The sequence below is a fragment of the Astatotilapia calliptera genome, chromosome 1, assembly GCF_964374335.1.
Source record: "Astatotilapia calliptera chromosome 1, fAstCal68.1, whole genome shotgun sequence".
Taxonomy (NCBI): domain Eukaryota; kingdom Metazoa; phylum Chordata; class Actinopteri; order Cichliformes; family Cichlidae; genus Astatotilapia; species Astatotilapia calliptera.
The window spans coordinates 22,248,214-22,267,063 of NC_137422.1; the positions used below are offsets into that span (position 1 = coordinate 22,248,214).

At 38.9% G+C, this 18,850-nt stretch overlaps 1 protein-coding gene across 4 annotated transcripts in view; it reads left to right on the plus strand.

Annotated features, from left to right (window-relative positions):
• The window catches only part of cpne7 (copine VII), a 38,075-nt gene extending 20,101 nt beyond the window's left edge, over positions 1-17,974 (plus strand). For all 4 annotated transcript variants that reach the window (XM_080302897.1, XM_080302894.1, XM_026168291.2 and 1 more), the window contains 5 exons: positions 7,764-7,818; positions 10,664-10,715; positions 11,070-11,203; positions 12,058-12,294; positions 13,458-17,974. In XM_080302897.1, the coding sequence (XP_080159023.1) occupies positions 7,764-7,818; positions 10,664-10,715; positions 11,070-11,203; positions 12,058-12,294; positions 13,458-13,610 (631 nt within the window). In that variant the 3' untranslated portion in view covers positions 13,611-17,974. The remainder of the gene's footprint in view (positions 1-7,763; positions 7,819-10,663; positions 10,716-11,069; positions 11,204-12,057; positions 12,295-13,457) is intronic.
• Positions 17,975-18,850: the final 876 nt, after the last annotated feature.

The window sequence follows — 18,850 nt, forward strand, 5'->3', positions numbered from 1 at the left end:
TTGGAATTTGAATGGTCCAAAATATCCAGTCAAGGGCAGTTCTCTGGGTGAAAATGCTTTATTGATGAATAGCCAGAGTGCTTCCAGCTGATAGGAATGCAACAGGAACCCTTCAAACAGGACACCAGGTACCACTCGTGTCTCAAAGAACAGGAAACTGAGGCTACAATTTGCACAAAATTGGATAATAGAAGACTGGAGAAATGTTGCCTGGTCTGACGAGTCTCTATTTTTAATGCAACATTCAGATGGCAGAGTCAGAATTTGATGTAAACAACATGAAAGCATGGACCCATCCTGCCTTGTGCCAACATTTCAAGCTCCTGGTGGGGGTGTAATGGTTTGGGGGATATTTTCTCAGCACACTTTGGGCCTCTTAGTCCCAACTGAGCACCACCCGAGTACTATAGCTGACCATGTCCATCTCTTTATGACCACAGTGTACCCATCTTCTGAGGATAAAACACAATGTCACAAAGCTCAGATTAGCTCAGACTGGTTTCTGGAACATGGCAGCAAGTTCACATTTTAAGATGTTATGGAACAGGAGATTGTCATCATGGATGTGCAGCCAAGAAAACTTTTATCAAAAAAACGAAAAACTAAAGACATCTCCGTGTGTACCTTCTGTTATTTCATTATTTTCTATACAGTGCTATGTTGTTCCTGCCATGTTGATCAAATCATAATCATTCTTATGTAACTTTCATTTCCTGCCGCGTAGCTGCTAAATATTTTTAGTCTTGCGTGTCACAGGTAGTAGCCTAACTCTACCTGCGAGTATGTGGCGCTTCTTGCTGTCGTGCTGTTTTACATGTCTGTCATAGTTTCTTTGCTCTCATAGGAAGCTGCATGTGGCTGCTTCTCCTGTGGATAGCTGACTGATACAGTTTCTTCTCAGCATCTGTTGCAGCGATTGGTCCTCCTTCTTAGCTCGCACAGGCTCATTACCCTGATACAGACGAACACATGCTGAGATAGGGGCTGACACCAGGATAGCAGGCACTTCAAAAAGAAGTGGGAGGCATTATGGCTGGAGAAATAACAGCATGGTGTAGAATCTGATGTAAAGACAGAGGTGGTGCAGCATGAAGCCTGTTTTCCTCTGAGGATTCCTCTTACTGTAAATACTGGCTGATGTACTGTAGTTATAATGTTTGACTTCAGTCACATGTATTTTTAATGATTGGCCAACAGAGCACAAATATTACAGTATCGATGTGTAAAAAAATATCTTTAGGATACTTGCAGGTATTTGCTAATTAATGAAAAATAATTTGTGATATTATCTGTTTTGGAGAAAGACCCTCTCATCTGTCAAAAGTAAGCCAGATGAGGATTAACACCCCAACTCCTGATTTATGCAGATCCTCCTATTGAATATCAGGAGCACTGTCTGGCTAATTATAGCATGCAAGCGATAGCGCCGGAGACACTGAAATCCTGCCTGTGAATTTTCAGTTCATCTTTGTGGCTTTATTGCATCCATGTTTACACTGATGCACACCAGCATCATACATGGAAACATGTCTCTGGGCCAACAGCGGCTGCAAGTGTAGGCAGCCCTTCCCTTGGAATTGTTATTGAGGTGTAAAATGTGGGCAAGCAAACCTTTTAGCCTTTAGTGAATATAGGTGATGTGGGATTTTAGAGTCCGTGCAGAGGAGTGCATTACAGAGCTGGAGTGACTAGCTTTTGTCTGTGTGGGTAGAGGCTCGTTTACCTTGCTGAGAGGGCTATTACACCGGGCACATCGCCCTGTGGCTCCTCACGTGTGCTGATGAAGAGGAGAAAACTGTGACCTCCGTGGACTTTGGGCAAAATTCATATGATGAAAATGACTTGTGGCCAGTCTCCTCTGTTCTCTCGTCTGGGCCGATCCTATGTCATATCATATTTAATAAGTTTCATGAAATGTATTTGCTGTGTTATCACAACAGTCCCGGGGCCAGGATAATCAGTTTTCTATGTAAACAATAACAGGAACAGAATACACGCCAAAGCAAAATTGGCTCAGCTTGAATAACTGCTTCCACATTAAAATATTTTCATTAAAGCTCTTTCTTTACACTGGCAAAGCTGGTAAAAACCAATACAAAACCCAAAACATTTTTTCTTTCCTATTATCTTGCATTGATACAGAATGCCTCGATGTGTTTGAAAGGTCAAAATCGTGGGAGTAAAGCCTGTATTCAGTTGGAAAGGAAGGCTGTTTTTTTTTCCTCGATGAAAATGGATTTAACTTCAGTTGAAAACATTTAATTGTTGAAGGGGATATTAGAGCTGCTTTCATACTGTGGTATCACTTGCCCAATCTATTGAACAGGAAGTCTATAAATGTCAGTGGAGCACTGTTACTGGAGTATTTTAGCGCATTAGCTGGAACACGTATTCAAAAATAAGAATACATTAATGTTACACGGGCACCTGTTTGCCTTGTGAGCCATAATCAGTGATGCCTTGAAACCAGAGGTGGGACCAAGTCATTGTTTTGCAAGTCTCAAGTAAGTCTCAAGTCTTTATCCTCAAGTCTCAAGTCAAGTCTCAAGTAATGTCAGGCAAGTCAGAGTCGAGTCTCAAGTCACTGGTGTAAAAGTCCGAGTCAAGTCACAAGTCTGAAACTTTGAATTTCAAGTCCTTTCGAGTCTTTAAAAAAAAACAAAACGAAAAAATAATGTTGCAGTTATGCTAAATGTAAATATTAGACCATGTAATTTTAAAATCTGTGTTTTTCTCAACACATGACAAAATAGTGAACTTAGAAAATATACACAAATTGTGAAATTGCACCTCTTTAAAATGCAGCTCAATTAAACCTAGCTCCAAGAATAATTTTCACCGACAGTTCTGAGATAAGCTGCATGTTATTCTTGGATGCGGTTGTAGGACCAGCTTTAAAATCGCATGACAAAAATATCATACACATTAAAAAAAACGGCATCACCAACGTAGCCTGGACAACATTTGCTAGTTAGATGAAGTCAGCTATCTCATCTTAGCATATTTATATGCATATTTATAATCATATGGTTCTTGGAGTGAGTGCATACACTCATGAAGTTTAGTAACTTCCGGTCACTGCAACAAGCCCAGGTACAGTTTACCGACGGATGGGTGCAGGACCTTGAAATGCACCGTGTAGAACGAAAGACCATCGTACGTATCATAAGTTTACCAGTCTCACAAATTGTCGTCATAAATACACATTCGTTAACCGTTTATTAATATAACCTTTGAGCTCAATGGTAATTAATTAGTAGTGGAAATAATTTCTGGTACCCATCACAGAAATGTAGCAGTGACAATAATACTGTATGCTGTAATCGTACTGGGCAATTAGTGATACAAAAAACCTGTTTTATCCTGTGAATAAAAGTATATGTTTTTGTCAATGTACCATAATAACAGAAGCGAAACACAATATTGTGTCAGGACAATTCACTATTTATGCACAATAAACAAAGGAGCATAGCGCGACAATTTCTGTTCAGCGCCAGACTTGCTTGTAACCTATATCACTAATTATGTTATGAAAATGACGTATTAAGTACTAAAAGACACTGACCTTCGTGTAAATGCTTGGAGCAGACTAACCTGTGAGCTGGAGGGTTCTGGGACGTTATATTTGATCTTTGAATGGCTGCAATCCAGGCCATCCGTCGCGTCTTTGTTACTTCAGAAACATGGCTTGAACAATTTCTCTTCAATGAAGTAATCCGATAACAACCGATCTCTTTACCCGTCGGCTTCCCGTGGCTGTCATGCGACCGGCTATTGCAGTTAATAATACAACAGCTTCTTGACATTTTTGTGTTTCTTTTTATCGCTGTATAACTGATTTTAATTGAAAGCCTGCGTGCGCTAGTACCGCTTGCCATGAGTTCCCAGAATCCTTTGCGGTTCTACCCGTGAATGACGTCACATTTTCAATCTCTATATAATATGCATGTTAAATTTTATATTTGGGGTAAAATATCAAGTCTTTTCAAGTAAACCGGTTCAAGTCCAATTCAAGTCCCAAGTCATTGGTGTAAAAGTCCAAGTCAAGTCACAAGTCTTAGAACATTTTTTCAAGTCAAGTCTAAAGTCATAAAATTAATGACTCGAGTCTGACTCGAGTCCAAGTCATGTGACTCGAGTCCACACCTCTGCTTGAAACTACAAGCTGATAATTTATTATAGTCCCAGATTATGGCAAAGTCCTTAGATTGTAACAACAACAATAATGAGTACCTTGGAGATGCATAATACCCATTAACTATTTTATGTATATCATGCGTGGAACTGCCAGTTATCACACACCGCGTATTTCCTGTTGCCACTAGGCAGCGCCATAATTGCAGCGTAATATAGGCACATAGATGTCTCCAGAGTCCCATCAAACGTCAAGTTTGGAAGAGACTGGACAATGTACAACTGAGTTTCTGGTGTTTCCTGTGGCGAATACATTTGGCGAGTCACAACCAGTGTTGGTCAAGTTACTTGAAAAAAGTAATCAGTAACTAATTACTGATTACTTCCCCCAAAAAGTAATCCCATTACTTTACTGATTACTTATTTTCAAAAGTAATTAATTACTTAGTTACTTAGTTACTTTTTAAAAACACGATTTACAACCTGAATAGGTAATAAAGCAATAGATCTTTCAGCCCAATTCTGCTTTTTCTGCATAATCCATCATACAAAATGTAATCAAATGGAAAAGTCTCTTTTTTTTAAAAACTTGTTTTATCAGTTTTAATCTTTTAACTTTATGCATCAAGTAAAAATTTTATTATATGCAACATTCTCTGACTGGAAGAAATTTGTTTAACATTTAAACCTATTTTCTGCACATTCCAGCACATAAAATAAAATATTTTTTGTGTTTACACTCACTCTTTCAAATAGATGCAAGTGAAACACAGCAGAAAATAAATAAAGTCAAAGACTAGCGGTCCTTTTGCTCTATTTTCACCTGTAAAGCAGGAGTGGGGTAGGCGGAGGTTTGCCCTGGTGCAGGTGTGCCGCAGCGGTCAGTGAAAGAATCTGCGTGTTTCTCGGTGAATTTCCCATTACATCGTAGCACACGCACGTACTTTACTCGTTACTTTAAAAAGTAATCAGATTACAGTAACGTGTTACAAGTAACGCGCTACTGCCCATCTCTGGTCACAACAGACATGATCTTTTACGAAAATTCAAAAGCTTTGCAATTTAATGTTACTAAGGTCTTTAGATTGGACTCACCAAAGATCATGTCTGAAAATATCTTTAGCAGGAGTTTTTTAATGTAAAAGGCCTGAAAATGGCAAAATAAATAAATAAATAAATTGCACTGAAATTACACTTTAAATCCAAAATGGCTGAGTTCCTGTTGGATTTTGGTTATGGTTCCAAGAGATCTCAGGACACTGCACGAGGCTGCCAAATTTCAGACAGATAGATGAAATGCAGTGCAGGGGATGATTTTTTGAAATGTTGTAGGTGGTGCTGTGGAGCCGTTTTACCATATTCAGTGATCAGAGCCCCCCCCCCCCCCCCCCCCAAAAAAAACAAGAAAGCTGTCATTAGGCTTGAGAAGTGGGGCAAATTTCTTGACTTTTCAAGCTTGCCAAGCACTTCAACAACAATTTCCTCTTTCATGCAGAATAGGCATGGCACCATGGCATGCATCACCACATTGGTTTTAAGGTGAATGCAATCAGCCTGAGAGGAATAGTACAATCAAAATTTCATGGCAAATTATTGGAATTCACCAACATGCCCTTCAACAACAATCAAAAGCGCCACACTTTAATATAGGCAACATCTGAAGTTTAAACTGGCCAAAGAGGAAGTTGTTTGGACAAAGTCAAAAGTTCAAAAAAGTATAAGGCCTGGTGGACTTCCTGTTGGGTTTCCATGAGTGGACCCCACTCGTGTGTAACAAACTTCATTCAAGTAGCTCGAACTATGTCTTGGTAGTACTTCATTAAAGATGTGTTAGGTGGCGCTATAGAGCAAAACTATTTTGAAACCATAAAATATGTAACTTTTCACCAGACTTTACACATGTGCTAATTTTGAGTACTTTTAGGCTTCATTACTTCATAAATAATAACAAATGGCGCAAATACAATGGGGCCTTCCCACTGTTACTGCTCAGGCCCTTATAACCAGTCATTTCTGTGGTAGTAAAATAACAATCCTGGTACAGCTATTACTAATTGCAGTACAACTAAAACTTGTCAAGCCGAAGTTAGTTCTTTCAATAGTTATCAGGCAGTTAAGAGTTATTGCTCCCTCTGAAAGTGTGAAAATCATCTCTGTGCCAGTGTTTATGTAAGTCCACAAACACCAGAGTTAATCGAACACTTCTGATAGCTCTGAAAAGCTGCCTCAAAGCCACATTAGCCACTATAAGTGGATAAACAGCTCTCCAATCAACACTTGTCCATGCACCAAATAACACAACTTCCTAACACTGTGCAGTTTGCTGGCCACCCTCTGAGGCACCCACACCATGTCCTGAATAAATGAATAAAAGACATGATCTCAAAATGTTTGTTCAACCCCAAACCAAGAGCTGAAGATGTTGTTTGCGATTGCACGGAGCTGGGTTGGCTTGTCAGTGATGAAGGCATGAAATCGATAAATGTCCTGATAACAGAAGCGGCCATTAGACAAAGCTGTCTGTAGGCAAAGAGTCCCTGATGTGACTGAAAACAAGTCGTGACAGCTCCAGTGCTTACTCTAAATGCCCAGAAATTCCCAAAATATTACTGTAAATACTTTTTGTTTGCCGGAATACATTAGATTACTTTACAGGCATTACTGTATGTATTTGTATACTGCATATACAGTAGTTTTTTTTTCAATAAAGCTAATGAACAGGATGCTCTAATGGGGTGTAACAGAAAGTGAGTGACCAAAACAATATCCTTCAGTTTCCATAATGCAACCCAAATGTGTCTTTTGCTCCTATCCCGCCTGGTTAAACCCATGGCTTTCAAAACAGATCAAATCAAAAGAGCAAAAATGGAAACAGGACAACGAGAACAAAGCTGAGCTGTAAGATATGTCATGAAGATATAAAAATCATGTCTTGTATTGTAGGTAGTGTGCATTTGTTGTGCATTTCATGTTTGAATGTCTGAGTGAATGCTAGAGGAAGATATTCCACACAGGTACTGTGTAACTGTGAGTAACTTTCCAGCATTGCTGTGCAGTGGAGTTACAGGCACTGAATCCCATTAGTGTGCTGCAAACACTTGCTGTCTACAGCTGAGAAGGTGTGGGGTTCAGGGTCAGGTTCAAGTTTACTTTAAAGCTGAACAGGACGTTGCTTTTTCATTTCATAAAGGATATCCATACTTAGAATTCAGACACGCAAATAAAATTGTAGTGGGCAAATATAATACACTTTATCTGGAGTGTACTATCTTGTTATTCATACAAACTGTGCACCCTGGCCTCTGACTGGAGGCAGCGAATCCAGCTTAACAGACTTTTGAAGTAATATCTTCCCATCTAAATGGTACAGTGAAAAATGAAGAGGCTAAAAATCGTTAGAAGCTCTGTGAACAGGTGCAAATGCTGTCTGCACTGACTGTGGGACAGATTTCAAATTGTAATTCAAGCTTTTAACACGTTCTAAAATGCAAACAAGCATGAGGTATGCCCTCAGAAATACAAACAGATGGATAAGCCATCAATATTTTCCAGATTGCAATCAAAAGGCAACCACAGATTAAAATGCAGTTGCTTTAATTTGTAACTGATTAATTTGCTTATCGTTTCAGTGACAAGCGATTTTCAGCTTTGGGGTTCGGCGCCAGAATCCCTCCGAATTATGAGGTGAGTATTTTTTGTGTGCATCTCTGTTCTCCCTTTTTACTCCTCTGTTCTAAACACTGTGCTTCTTCCAGTGATAATGATGTGTGCTGTATAGAAGTGTGCTCTTACCGAAACCAGGTATTTTCCACTAATCTGGGATTTGACGTTACGTGAGCCATTTTTCATGACCTGTTCCAGGACACAATTTGTCATTCAAAATTTCACATTTAAAACTAATTACCGAGGGTATTTTTATTCATAAGCCCCTCGTCTTAAAATATCCACTTGTCTCGAGAAAATATCACGTTACAATGACACAGAAGCCCCAGAGTGTTGATCCTCAATTTACATAAGAATTCATGAGTGTGAGAGCATTTGTTTAAGCAAATTAGACTTTGGGAACCGAAAGCCCTCGGTGATTCTGAATAGAGCCCCTGGGAGATGTCTGTCATGTGAACAGTGAGCACACACACACACACACACACACGGACGAAACACCATCCTCACATAGTCTATCAGACCAGAAGGGCCTGTGTTTAATGTAAGATTGTAATGTGCTATTCTTCAGTAGGAAACACTCATAATTATCATTTCAATCATGCTCAGCTTTGCAGCTCAATAATGCAAACTATTAATTTCTGAATTTGCCATAGCAGTGATTTCCTCACAGGAGCCAATTTTATTTAAACCGTGTCCTGTTGATCTATTGTCGCTGGTGGCGCAGGTGATTCTAAATTAAGCTATTCGATAAATCATAAAGTGCATCTGTGGACTCATAGGTTAGGGACTGTACTAGGTGCCAGAAGTGCGAGGGCTCTTCTGACCGCGGTACCATTTATTATGCATTATGCATAAGTATTAAAGATGTTAATTTAATGCTAAAGATTTATCACATACAGTATGAGCTGTGGGAATTAATGAATAAAAAAAGAATAAATAATTTTTTCTAACACAGCACAAATAATACAAAACAAGTAACAAGTAGTTGAGTTGTATTATTTCTACACATTTCATTGCAAAATCTTTGACCTTTTTCATTTTACTATGAAGCCTTTCTTGGCTGTAACTGCTGATACTCGTGATTAAATGTGTGTTATTTAAATCTTAAATACAGAAGAAAAAAAACTTCCAAAGGTTTAGTCAATAATGAAATTAGGATTGTTTTTGCACGTACATCTCCTTGGTTTGCCTTTCAAACAACCACGATCTTCATTTGCATCTGGTCTTGGGCCAGTTGTTTTCTTCCAAGTGACCTCTTATGTGCTTCCCAGGTGGCCGGAAAGTATCCTTGATTTTTAGCTTGATTGTGACTGCCATTAGAGCCACCTGCTGAATGCAAACTGCTCAGGAGTGAGTGTGGCACATATTCATGCAAATAATCTCCTGACCACAGAGGCACATTCACAACAACTAGTGCAGTATTTTATACGATCAAAGGAACAAAAAAAATGTTACGAACACTACAGTTTCTTTAAGATTGTAATATTAATGTCTGACTGTCATACAACAGTTGGAATAGCTCAAATGAAACTAATAATATTACCAGTGCCTAAAAATGCTCTGTTCCATCTAAGTGTCTCTGAAAGCTATATGTGAACCAGAGGCACAATCAGAAGCACACAAATGGACCATTTAAAAGGGAGACGGCTGTTAATAGCATTATTAGACATTATAATGTCATTAATGTTACACTTGGGTGTTGTACTGCTGCGTCATGTGAGAAAGTCTGTTGTTAAACACTCTACACTGTGACTCACTTCAGGCTGTAAATCACGTTATAGACGTGATTTACAAAAGTGACGTTAAAAAAAAGTAGCCAGCTGGAGAAGAGTCAGTTGTCACTGATCTGGCTGACAGTTGGTGCCTGTGGGAAAAAAAAACAGTTTCTTGTGAGAGGATGGATTGAGAGGGGGATTTTATTTTTGCCAATTAAACAGCTTTGAGATAAACAAAATGTATCTGACATTTGGATTGCAGGGAAAAAAACATTTAAAAGAAGAGTGGGTGCAAAGCCTGTTTAAAAAAAAACAGATATTAAGCACGTAATACATGCTTTATGCTCATTACTGTATAGTATGACGAATAATTGGTTCGGGATATGTATACAAATAGCATAGATAGACTGCACCATTATGGGACATACGCAAGCCTCGTTAAAAAAACAATACGTGTCAAATTTCGGCAATATTTGATGAACATTTTAATCACAACTCTTGATGTTGTTGTCTGTTTACCACCTGATCTGATCTAGTTTGCCTTTGACTAATCTTAGGAAATGCAGTATTTCCCCTTGATTAGTTAAAAAAAAAAACCAAAACCTAATCCTCTTGTTGGACAACCACGCGATGTGAGTCACTATTATATTTACCCTGTGTCTTATTATCCTGCTGTCTTGTGTTTACCTTATATGACTTTTCCATGTGTTTCCTGTTTTACTGTGTGCATTATGTTTTGTTTCACTTCCTGTGTCATTAGTTAGATTTAGTTCAGCCATGTACTCACCTGTTTCTTATCATCATCATTGTCGTCCCGGGTATTTAACTGCTTAGTTTCAATCAGTTCGTTATCTTGTAATTTTCTAAGCCAAATGTGTGTTTCCCAGTCCAGTCCAGTCCAGTCAGCCAGTTGGTCCATTTGAAAAACTGTAATTTTTACTGGAATAACATGAGCACACAGAAAACTTGTCTTCAGTTTTGGTCAACTGCTCTTTTTGATTCTATTTAGATCAAACGTTTGTATTCACCTAACATTTTTTAACAGAATTGCAGTAAAAAACAAAACATGGAAGTAAAAAAAGGTTCGATTTCTTCACCAAATCCTAAATTGGAAGCCTTTCACACTTTCTCCTCTCGTTCCCCACTCACAGGTGTCCCATGACTTTGCCATTAATTTCAACCCAGAGGATGATGAATGTGAAGGTAGGTTGAAGGGCTTTGTTTACCTCCACTGACAGTAGTAGAAACAGCATCTACACCACCGGTAAAATAACACAAACTAATTAGGTGCAACCATTTCTGTCTCTCTGTAATTTTGTACTTACTTAAAAGTTAGTGTTTTAATGTGATAATATTCATGGATTTCATAACTGATTGGTTGAAACCTAAAGTGTCCGTCTTCAAATTGTGAAAAACAACAACAAAAATAATTCAGGCCAAGTTTGTTAGTATTCAGCAAATGAGTCATCTGACTGTACACTTCAGCCTGGACTTGTTAACTGACAGGTGTAGGTACCTGTGATGATGTTTTCTTCAATCCGCTCTTGCTTTGATCAGAGATCCAAGGAGTGGTTGAGGCATACCAGAACTGCCTTCCTAAGATCCAGTTGTACGGCCCTACCAACGTTGCTCCGATCATTAACAGGCTAGCCAAGGTGGCGGCAGGTGACGGCAACATTAAAGATGCTTCTGTGAGTGCACATTTTTACTCTTTTTTTCTTTTTCCTCAGAAATATTTGGTTCTTTATTTTATACGGCCTTTTTGTTTTTCCCGGGGTTTCTTTTTGCCTCCCAGTGAAATTCCTCAAGACAACATTGCTAATAGTAGTAATTTCCTTTGGTCCAAAAGAAGTAGGAGCCCATTATAAAACAAGTAGTACTTTTTAAATCATACAGAGCTGTATTGACAATATTTCATTCAACATATTTTGATATCATTTCCTTTTTTGTACAGCAGTTAAAGTGTGTCTAATAGAGTTACTTGCTGCTCATGTTTCCTAATGCTGAGAGTAAAGACTCAGGATTTTGATCCACCGCCTGCACAGACATTGTGTTCTGAACTATTACACATACTGTGATTGCACTGACCTTCATTATAATTTATTCCTAAATGTCAGTCTGCCTTTTGAACAGTAACAGCAAACAAACTTCGACTCATTGGACCAATCCGAAGTGTTTACAGTACATTGTTCCATGTTAATATCCTGGGTCCATGCTGCTCAAGTAATTACACACTTGAAATTAATTTTGCGCACACGGACACAGATGTGGTGTCTCTGCTTGTGATCTAGTTGTTCTTTATCTTATGCTCTTTTTTTTATTATTATTTGTTTTGGACTCTGTTGTTTTCTATGTAACATTTTTGACTAACTGACACAAACACATAATCTTTTCTACTCAGCAGAGGCTGTAAAATGATCCAGAACAGCATGAAAGGCCTCCTTCAGATGACAGTGCACACTGAGCTTAGAACCACATGTTGCGGTTGAAATGGGTTAACGTTAGCATGGATTAATTCACAGTGAAAGGTTTTATCTTCTTCCAGCGATACCACATCCTGCTCATCCTCACGGATGGTGTAGTGACTGACATGGCAGACACACGTGAAGCCATTGTACGAGCCTCCTACCAGCCTCTCTCCATAATCATTGTTGGTGTGGGCAATGCCGACTTCACAGACATGCAAATTTTGGATGGAGACGATGGAGTCCTACGCTCACCGAAGGGCGAGCCGGTCCTCAGAGACATTGTGCAGTTTGTGCCCTTCAGAGACTTCAAAACGGTCAGTCCTTCTCTCCATCTGTCTGCTTTTGTTGACTTGTTCAGGATTCCTTTCAATCCTGCTCTGTGTGACTGCTTAGCATGGGATGCTCTCAAAAATAATAATTATTATAATTTTATTAAGCCCTTGTCATTTAAAAGAATAAACAGGCAGCTTTTGCTGGTTTTTCAACTGCTACAGATGGCCATCATGGACTGGAGGAAATCCAGAAATGTGCACACACGAGAACGGTTTCTTAATGTTGTTACATCCAATTAGTAATTTTTCCGATGTATAATTGCACCGTCTGTTATAGATCCTTGTTCATGTCTCCCTATTTTCTGAAAATATGCACAGAATACACGGAATAACGAGTTAATGCATAAACTAAATAAAATCTTTTCCTGACTCTGCATTCATCTGATAGTACACATCAGCCAATTCAGCCACAACCATCAAAACGCCATATGGTAAATGGTAAATGGCCTGTATTTATATAGCGCTTTACTAGTCCCTAAGGACCCCAAAGCGCTTTACATATCCAGTCATCCACCCATTCACACACACATTCACACACACATATCAGTGAACACATTTCAAAGTAATGTTGTTCATTGCTTTGCTGGAATTACAGAGATTCGGACAGTCAATGCAAGAAGACCTAAAGCTGTTCTGGCCACTTCTGATGAATCAGATTCATTTTTATTTACTTACTGCATATTAGGTTAGTGTTTCAGTCTGAAACTATCAGTTCATGCAAGTCACTTAAGTTGAAAATGAATTATAAGATATGTTGCCACATTTATGTTCCTGTAATGTATATGTATAACTTTATGCTACTGTGCAACTGTAGATTGCCCCTTAATAGTAAGAAAAACACGAATAAATCAGTGGCAATACAGTAAAACAAACACTGCAGGACTTATTATTTTGGTTGATGTAACTCCTGGGAGTGAGACAGAACAGACTTTGTACAGAGTAATGCACACAACAGGTGCCATCTAATAGAGGTCTTACTCTGACGTACTTTTAAAAATTTGTCTGAAACAAAGAACATCATTATTGCCACCAGAGGCTCTAGATGTAGATGAGAAACCTTATAACCTTTATGTTCCTTATCACAGATTAAAACAATATTTAACAATTGTCTTAACAACTCCAGCTGTTCTCTAACTTTGTTGCAGGCATCACCTGCCGCCCTGGCCAAATGTGTTCTGGCAGAGGTGCCCAGCCAAGTAGTAGAGTACTTCAGCCACAAGGCCATCTCTCCTATGAGTCCTATGAGGGACTTACCGACTCCCATCCTCAGCCCAGTTGCCACCACTCCAACAGAATAACTGCACACCCTGTTCCCGCGACCAAGCTTTGACCACAGCATCAGTCTGGCAAACTGAGAAGGATGCTTGTCTCACTTTGGACATAAACTGGAGAAAAAAACCTTCTAAATGTGTTGTCGCTCGTGTATTTCATTTTTCAAAACAAGCAAAGTGTTTACACAAGGACGGTACTACAGAGATTGTGGGTTATATTTCTGCGCTCAGTGCGGATTGAGCACTCGTCTCTGACTGTGCAAATCGACCATCCAGCTGTTTCAGCATCAGGAGTCCTGGAGGATTTTTTCCCCCCATGATTTTTATGCATGCAGACAAATCCCTTAGTGACGATCTACTGATCGCGGCAGGCTTAATATTCTTTGTTGCCCATGAAGTTCAGCTTTTTCCCCTTATACATACAGTGTGTTCAGATATTGTTTTGGAGAGGTACTATACCAGATGATTTCATCGCAATTTGATTGTTTTAACTTAAGTATGGACGTGTGGATGGTTTAAAATAGTTAATAACAAATAAACAATTTGCCCTGCAAATCAAAATCTGTCTGCAGAATTGGCCAAACAACCCATGACCTGACATTGGAATAAATGAAAACGGTTGCTAAGGCTTAAAAGCTTTTTTTTTTCTTCCAAAAGGCAGCAACCATAATCAACAAATCAAGAGCAGCCCTCATTGCAAATGCAAGAACTGGCACTACTACTTCTTGGCAAACAAAAACAATTAGTGCCATGTGTGATTGACAGTTGGACTGTACAGGTTGCCAAATGTATGTATCCTGTGTAAAATAAGCGTCTAAATAACAGCTCTGAACCATTTCCCAAGAAAACCTGATGAAAAAACAGCAGCAATGGAAATATCTTTGTTGAGCGCTCTCATGCCAGACTTGTTCATCTTGAACTTCTGTGAAACTGCAAGCGACATAATAACTTCAGCAATCTGCAATATTTGCTACAGCTTCAGCTCTTGGTGTGCTTTTTCAGTTGTAACAGGGAGCCGAAAAGACAGAGCAAGATAGGAACGGAAGATGTGTTTGGGTGGTTGTGTAGTAGCGAAAGGTTGTAAGGCGCTGCCTTTTCTGCGGGTATCCGTGAGCAAAGCTCGAGTAACATACTCTCAAAGAGCTAATCGATGACTGCGCCCTATTTTTGGTCTCTTGTCTAGTGGCTACGATGTAAGCTGTGAAAGTCATGCTTTTTGTCGGGTGAATCCTTTCCCTCTGAATTGTCCATCTTTGTTTGTTGTCATCTCTAAACCATGCAGGTTGTACTTTCTGCAGTGACTTCTTTTTATAGATATATTTCCGTTCCTTTTTTGTGCTGCCTTTTATATGAAATATAATTCTACTTGATGTTTGATGATAGATTTAATGGGTGAGAAAGACAAGAAATGAAAGCACAAGTGAACCATTAGCGCTGTTATGCACAACTTAATATATCCATTACATTTACATCACATAGATCAAAATCTAAAACAATAGTATGACTGGTCACCAAATTTCCATTTTCTTCAGCGTTTCATAATAATAAAAAAGAAAAACGTCGATCCATGATAAACTGTTCTTTATTTCACTTCCATCTAACTCTTGCCTGAAGGTTTCCCGTTTACTGGATGGAGACCTTTGATTTTGCTGTTCTATTGAGCTTCACAATGTTCAGTATATAAAATACGTAACCTTCATTTTTATTTATCCTGCCTGAGCTTTGTCAGATTGTCTTCATATTGTTCAGAGTGTAGCCCGTAACCCGTGTCAGTCAGAAAAAGCTGTCATGTTTTACCCTTATTACTAATGCTACAGTGCTTAAAGCACAGTCTCTAAACTGAAACGCTTTGCAGCAGAAAAACAAGTTGCTGTTTTTTAAAAATATATATATATTATTATTGTTCTGTGAATACCTGTGTGGATATTGCAATCTAAAGAAGAAAAGAGAGACTGTGTGTTTAAGCTACCGGCAATTATTTTTCAACGAGTGTGCAAAAAGTCAACAGCACCAGATAGTCCTTCAAAAGGCGTCCTCTTGGCATTTAATTAATTTTCAAGTGTACAAATAACCTTGACAACAAAAACTTTTGCCTAATCAAGTAACTATTTCCAAGAATGCAGATTTCACCTCAGCATTACATTTTTACTGATCAACACTCATTCAAAAGATTTTTACGTTTTGAATGAAATCTCTCCCTGGACTAAAGAAATCCTATATTTTTCTTAGTATTGTGTTCTCCTTTGGTATTCAGTTGCATATGCAAGGTTTGCTTTAATGACAGTGTTAATAATTACAAGTTTAAGCCCCACAGAAAGTGTTAAATTCCTCATTAATCATCTGATGACCATTGCTTAAAAACGTGATCATACAGTAGTGAGTTTCAGTAAAAATAAATAACATGAGCGCTCCACGACTGTCAAGCTGGATAATGTGCAAATTATACTCTAACACGGTTTGGCTCTTCTTTATTTGACCCTGTACTTCGTATATTTATCTACAATGGTGCATTTGCACTGTGAATGATTCTGAATGGTGACAAATGCACTTGGAAAGAAACCACTCTGTCACTGCCAATAAATGTACAGGAAGCAAATTAAGTCTTTACAGCTACTCCATCATGCACATATCCACTCCAAACTACAAATACTAGTCAGACTTTGATTTGTCCTCTAGAGTTTAACCACCCTTCCCCAGACACAGATTATTGACTTCCCATGAAAGCACCTAAACACAGCTACCTCTGCTGTCAGCTGCTTTTTGAACTTTGATGATCAGCTATTGAGGATTCTTCTGTCACTGTGGATCACAGGATGAGACCTATTGATTCAGCAGGCCTTGATTCAGAGCCGTACTCAGTTACTCGAATGTAAATAATCCCGGAGGGAATTGCGTCTCACAGCTGAAGCGTAGAGCCATGTTACCAGTTTACAGCGGGGTAGGAATAAATGCAAAAATGAGGAAATTCTCGGCTGGAATAATCAGCATCTGAAGATTTTGGCTGGTTATTCAGAAGTTTTGACTTTCCTGCATGATGAATAATTGTTTTGCTGTTCATGCATCTTAATACAGTCCTTATTATTCTCCTGTGAACGATTTACAGCACAGAAAATGTTGCCATTCTTGGATAATTACTGTAACAAAAAGCATTTTTTAAGAGATTTTGTCAATGAAGCAAGCTTTGTACTTTATCATAATCCTTTAGCTGCCACTTATTCTAATGAAATATGGCAGGAAGTGCAGATATCAACTAGTATTTCTGTTCCTTGAGGGCAAACCAGCTCCCTTATTAATAACTAGAAGACATCCATGTTCATTCTGTGATTTGTGCCTTAATGTGGCAATACGCTTTTTGTCCCCTGTAACTTACAGTATCTCACTCTACGCGACTCTGCCTCAGGTTATGAGCTGCTCCGGCTCAAATGGTTCATTCCCTTATACCTTTAACATTTGCATGGGATGGGATTTTAAAAATGATCAGTAATTAACCACAGAATTCAGGCTAAACGTTATCCCTTATAAGCAACTTTAGTTTGCTTTTATCATCAACAATGCTTCATGGCTTATCTAAATTACAAGGGGTGTTTGATGGTTGTACAGCAGTGATGGATGGGTCTTCTATGCTTCACCAGATTTTCCGCAAACAAATCTTCGAAATCTTTACTCAAATCAATTAAAGATCCTATTCTGTTTCCATTTCCTTTTAACTACAATGATTCAAATATGGAATGCTGAAATAATAATTGTGCGCTTGTTTGCAAGAACTGCCCTGAACCCAGGCATCATCAAGGCTCAACAAACTTAATTCGATTTTTTTTTAAATAAAATAAACGGCATTCTTATTCTAATGAGAATTTATCTACTGCACCATAATGGTGCAATCAAGAGTTAACTAAAGCAGTAAGACCGCAGTGCATGTACCCATCTTGCTCTGCAGATTGGAAAAAAAAAAAGCTGTGAGGAATTCACTGAGCTACTTATTCTCCCTTATCTATTCTTGCACTATTGTCAGACAAAATTAACAAGTCATAGGTTTTACACCTCCTCGTTGTATCGGAAATTTCCCATGCACTCTCTCTCTTTCTCTCTATCTTTCCCCTGCTCAGCAGAGTAGGGTTTACAGTCCATAACTGTAATATGAACCTGGTGTAACTGCCGGCCCCGTGGCCAACAAGGATCCCATGCATCATTAGTAAATATTTGATTTCTTTAAAGGGAAAAAAGGGATTTATTGCATGCATACTTTTATTGTTACGCTGTGCTGTACAGTCATTCCTTTGGATTTTATGATATGCTAATATGCAAGCCTGCATTTGCACAAACCTCTGTTCCTGTAGTTTATGCTCTTTGTCTTGCAGTTAGGTAAATAAATCTCATCATTTAAGTGAAAATGTCTCTGGGGTTTATTGTAATTAAATAAACGATTAATTACTGAATGATTCAAATCTCGAATCAGCATTAATCTGTTTCTTTTGTCATCTAGCTTCTTCTGATCCTACTCATATATTCCAGTGATCATCTCACAAAACATTTCCTCGCCTCACGCTGCCACACAAGCAGGATGAAAAGAAAAAGCGATACTGATGTGCTTGGTAAAAAGTAGGTTAGGCTATCAGCTACACATTTGCTTTGTGTGGTTTGCCGATGCTGTGAGTACCTTGCATGGAAAGAGGGACTAAGCCTACTCTTTAATTCCATCAGACAGCTCCTTTCATTTAACGGCTATTGTTGAGAGCACTGAATAACGGTTGTTTCCATGGTGACACCTACTTGTGGGGAGACGTAGACCTTCATTTTTGTCAGATTCAGGGACAAAGATGCAGGATGTGGCGAGGACTCTGGCAGGAGGTCATCTGCACATGTTTTATGAACGAAGGAGGGGTTTGATTGTGATGAAAACTGTTTTTATCAAGGCCACTAAATGTCCAGGATGGCTTTGAGCCTCAGGTGGGCTCTGAGTCCAGTATAGACGGCTTTTCCTTCTCTCGCTGTCGGGCTCTCTTCTGCAGCCCTTTTTGTGCCTGGTTGACTGATTTATGGCCACAATTAAAGAACACTCACCATCGCTTAACATTCACTGGCAATAAAATCAACAACAGGCTTGCACCCTGGGACAAGGTGCTGTTGTTTAGTGAAAGCAGCTCATTGCCTCCATGTTATCACATTACTTTTAATGCCTTTAAACTCAGCTGGGCTTCCCTCGCCCTGGTATTACTTGGAGGTCTATCTGGAGGTGCTGCAAAAGAAGTAAGGACAGGAGGAGGACT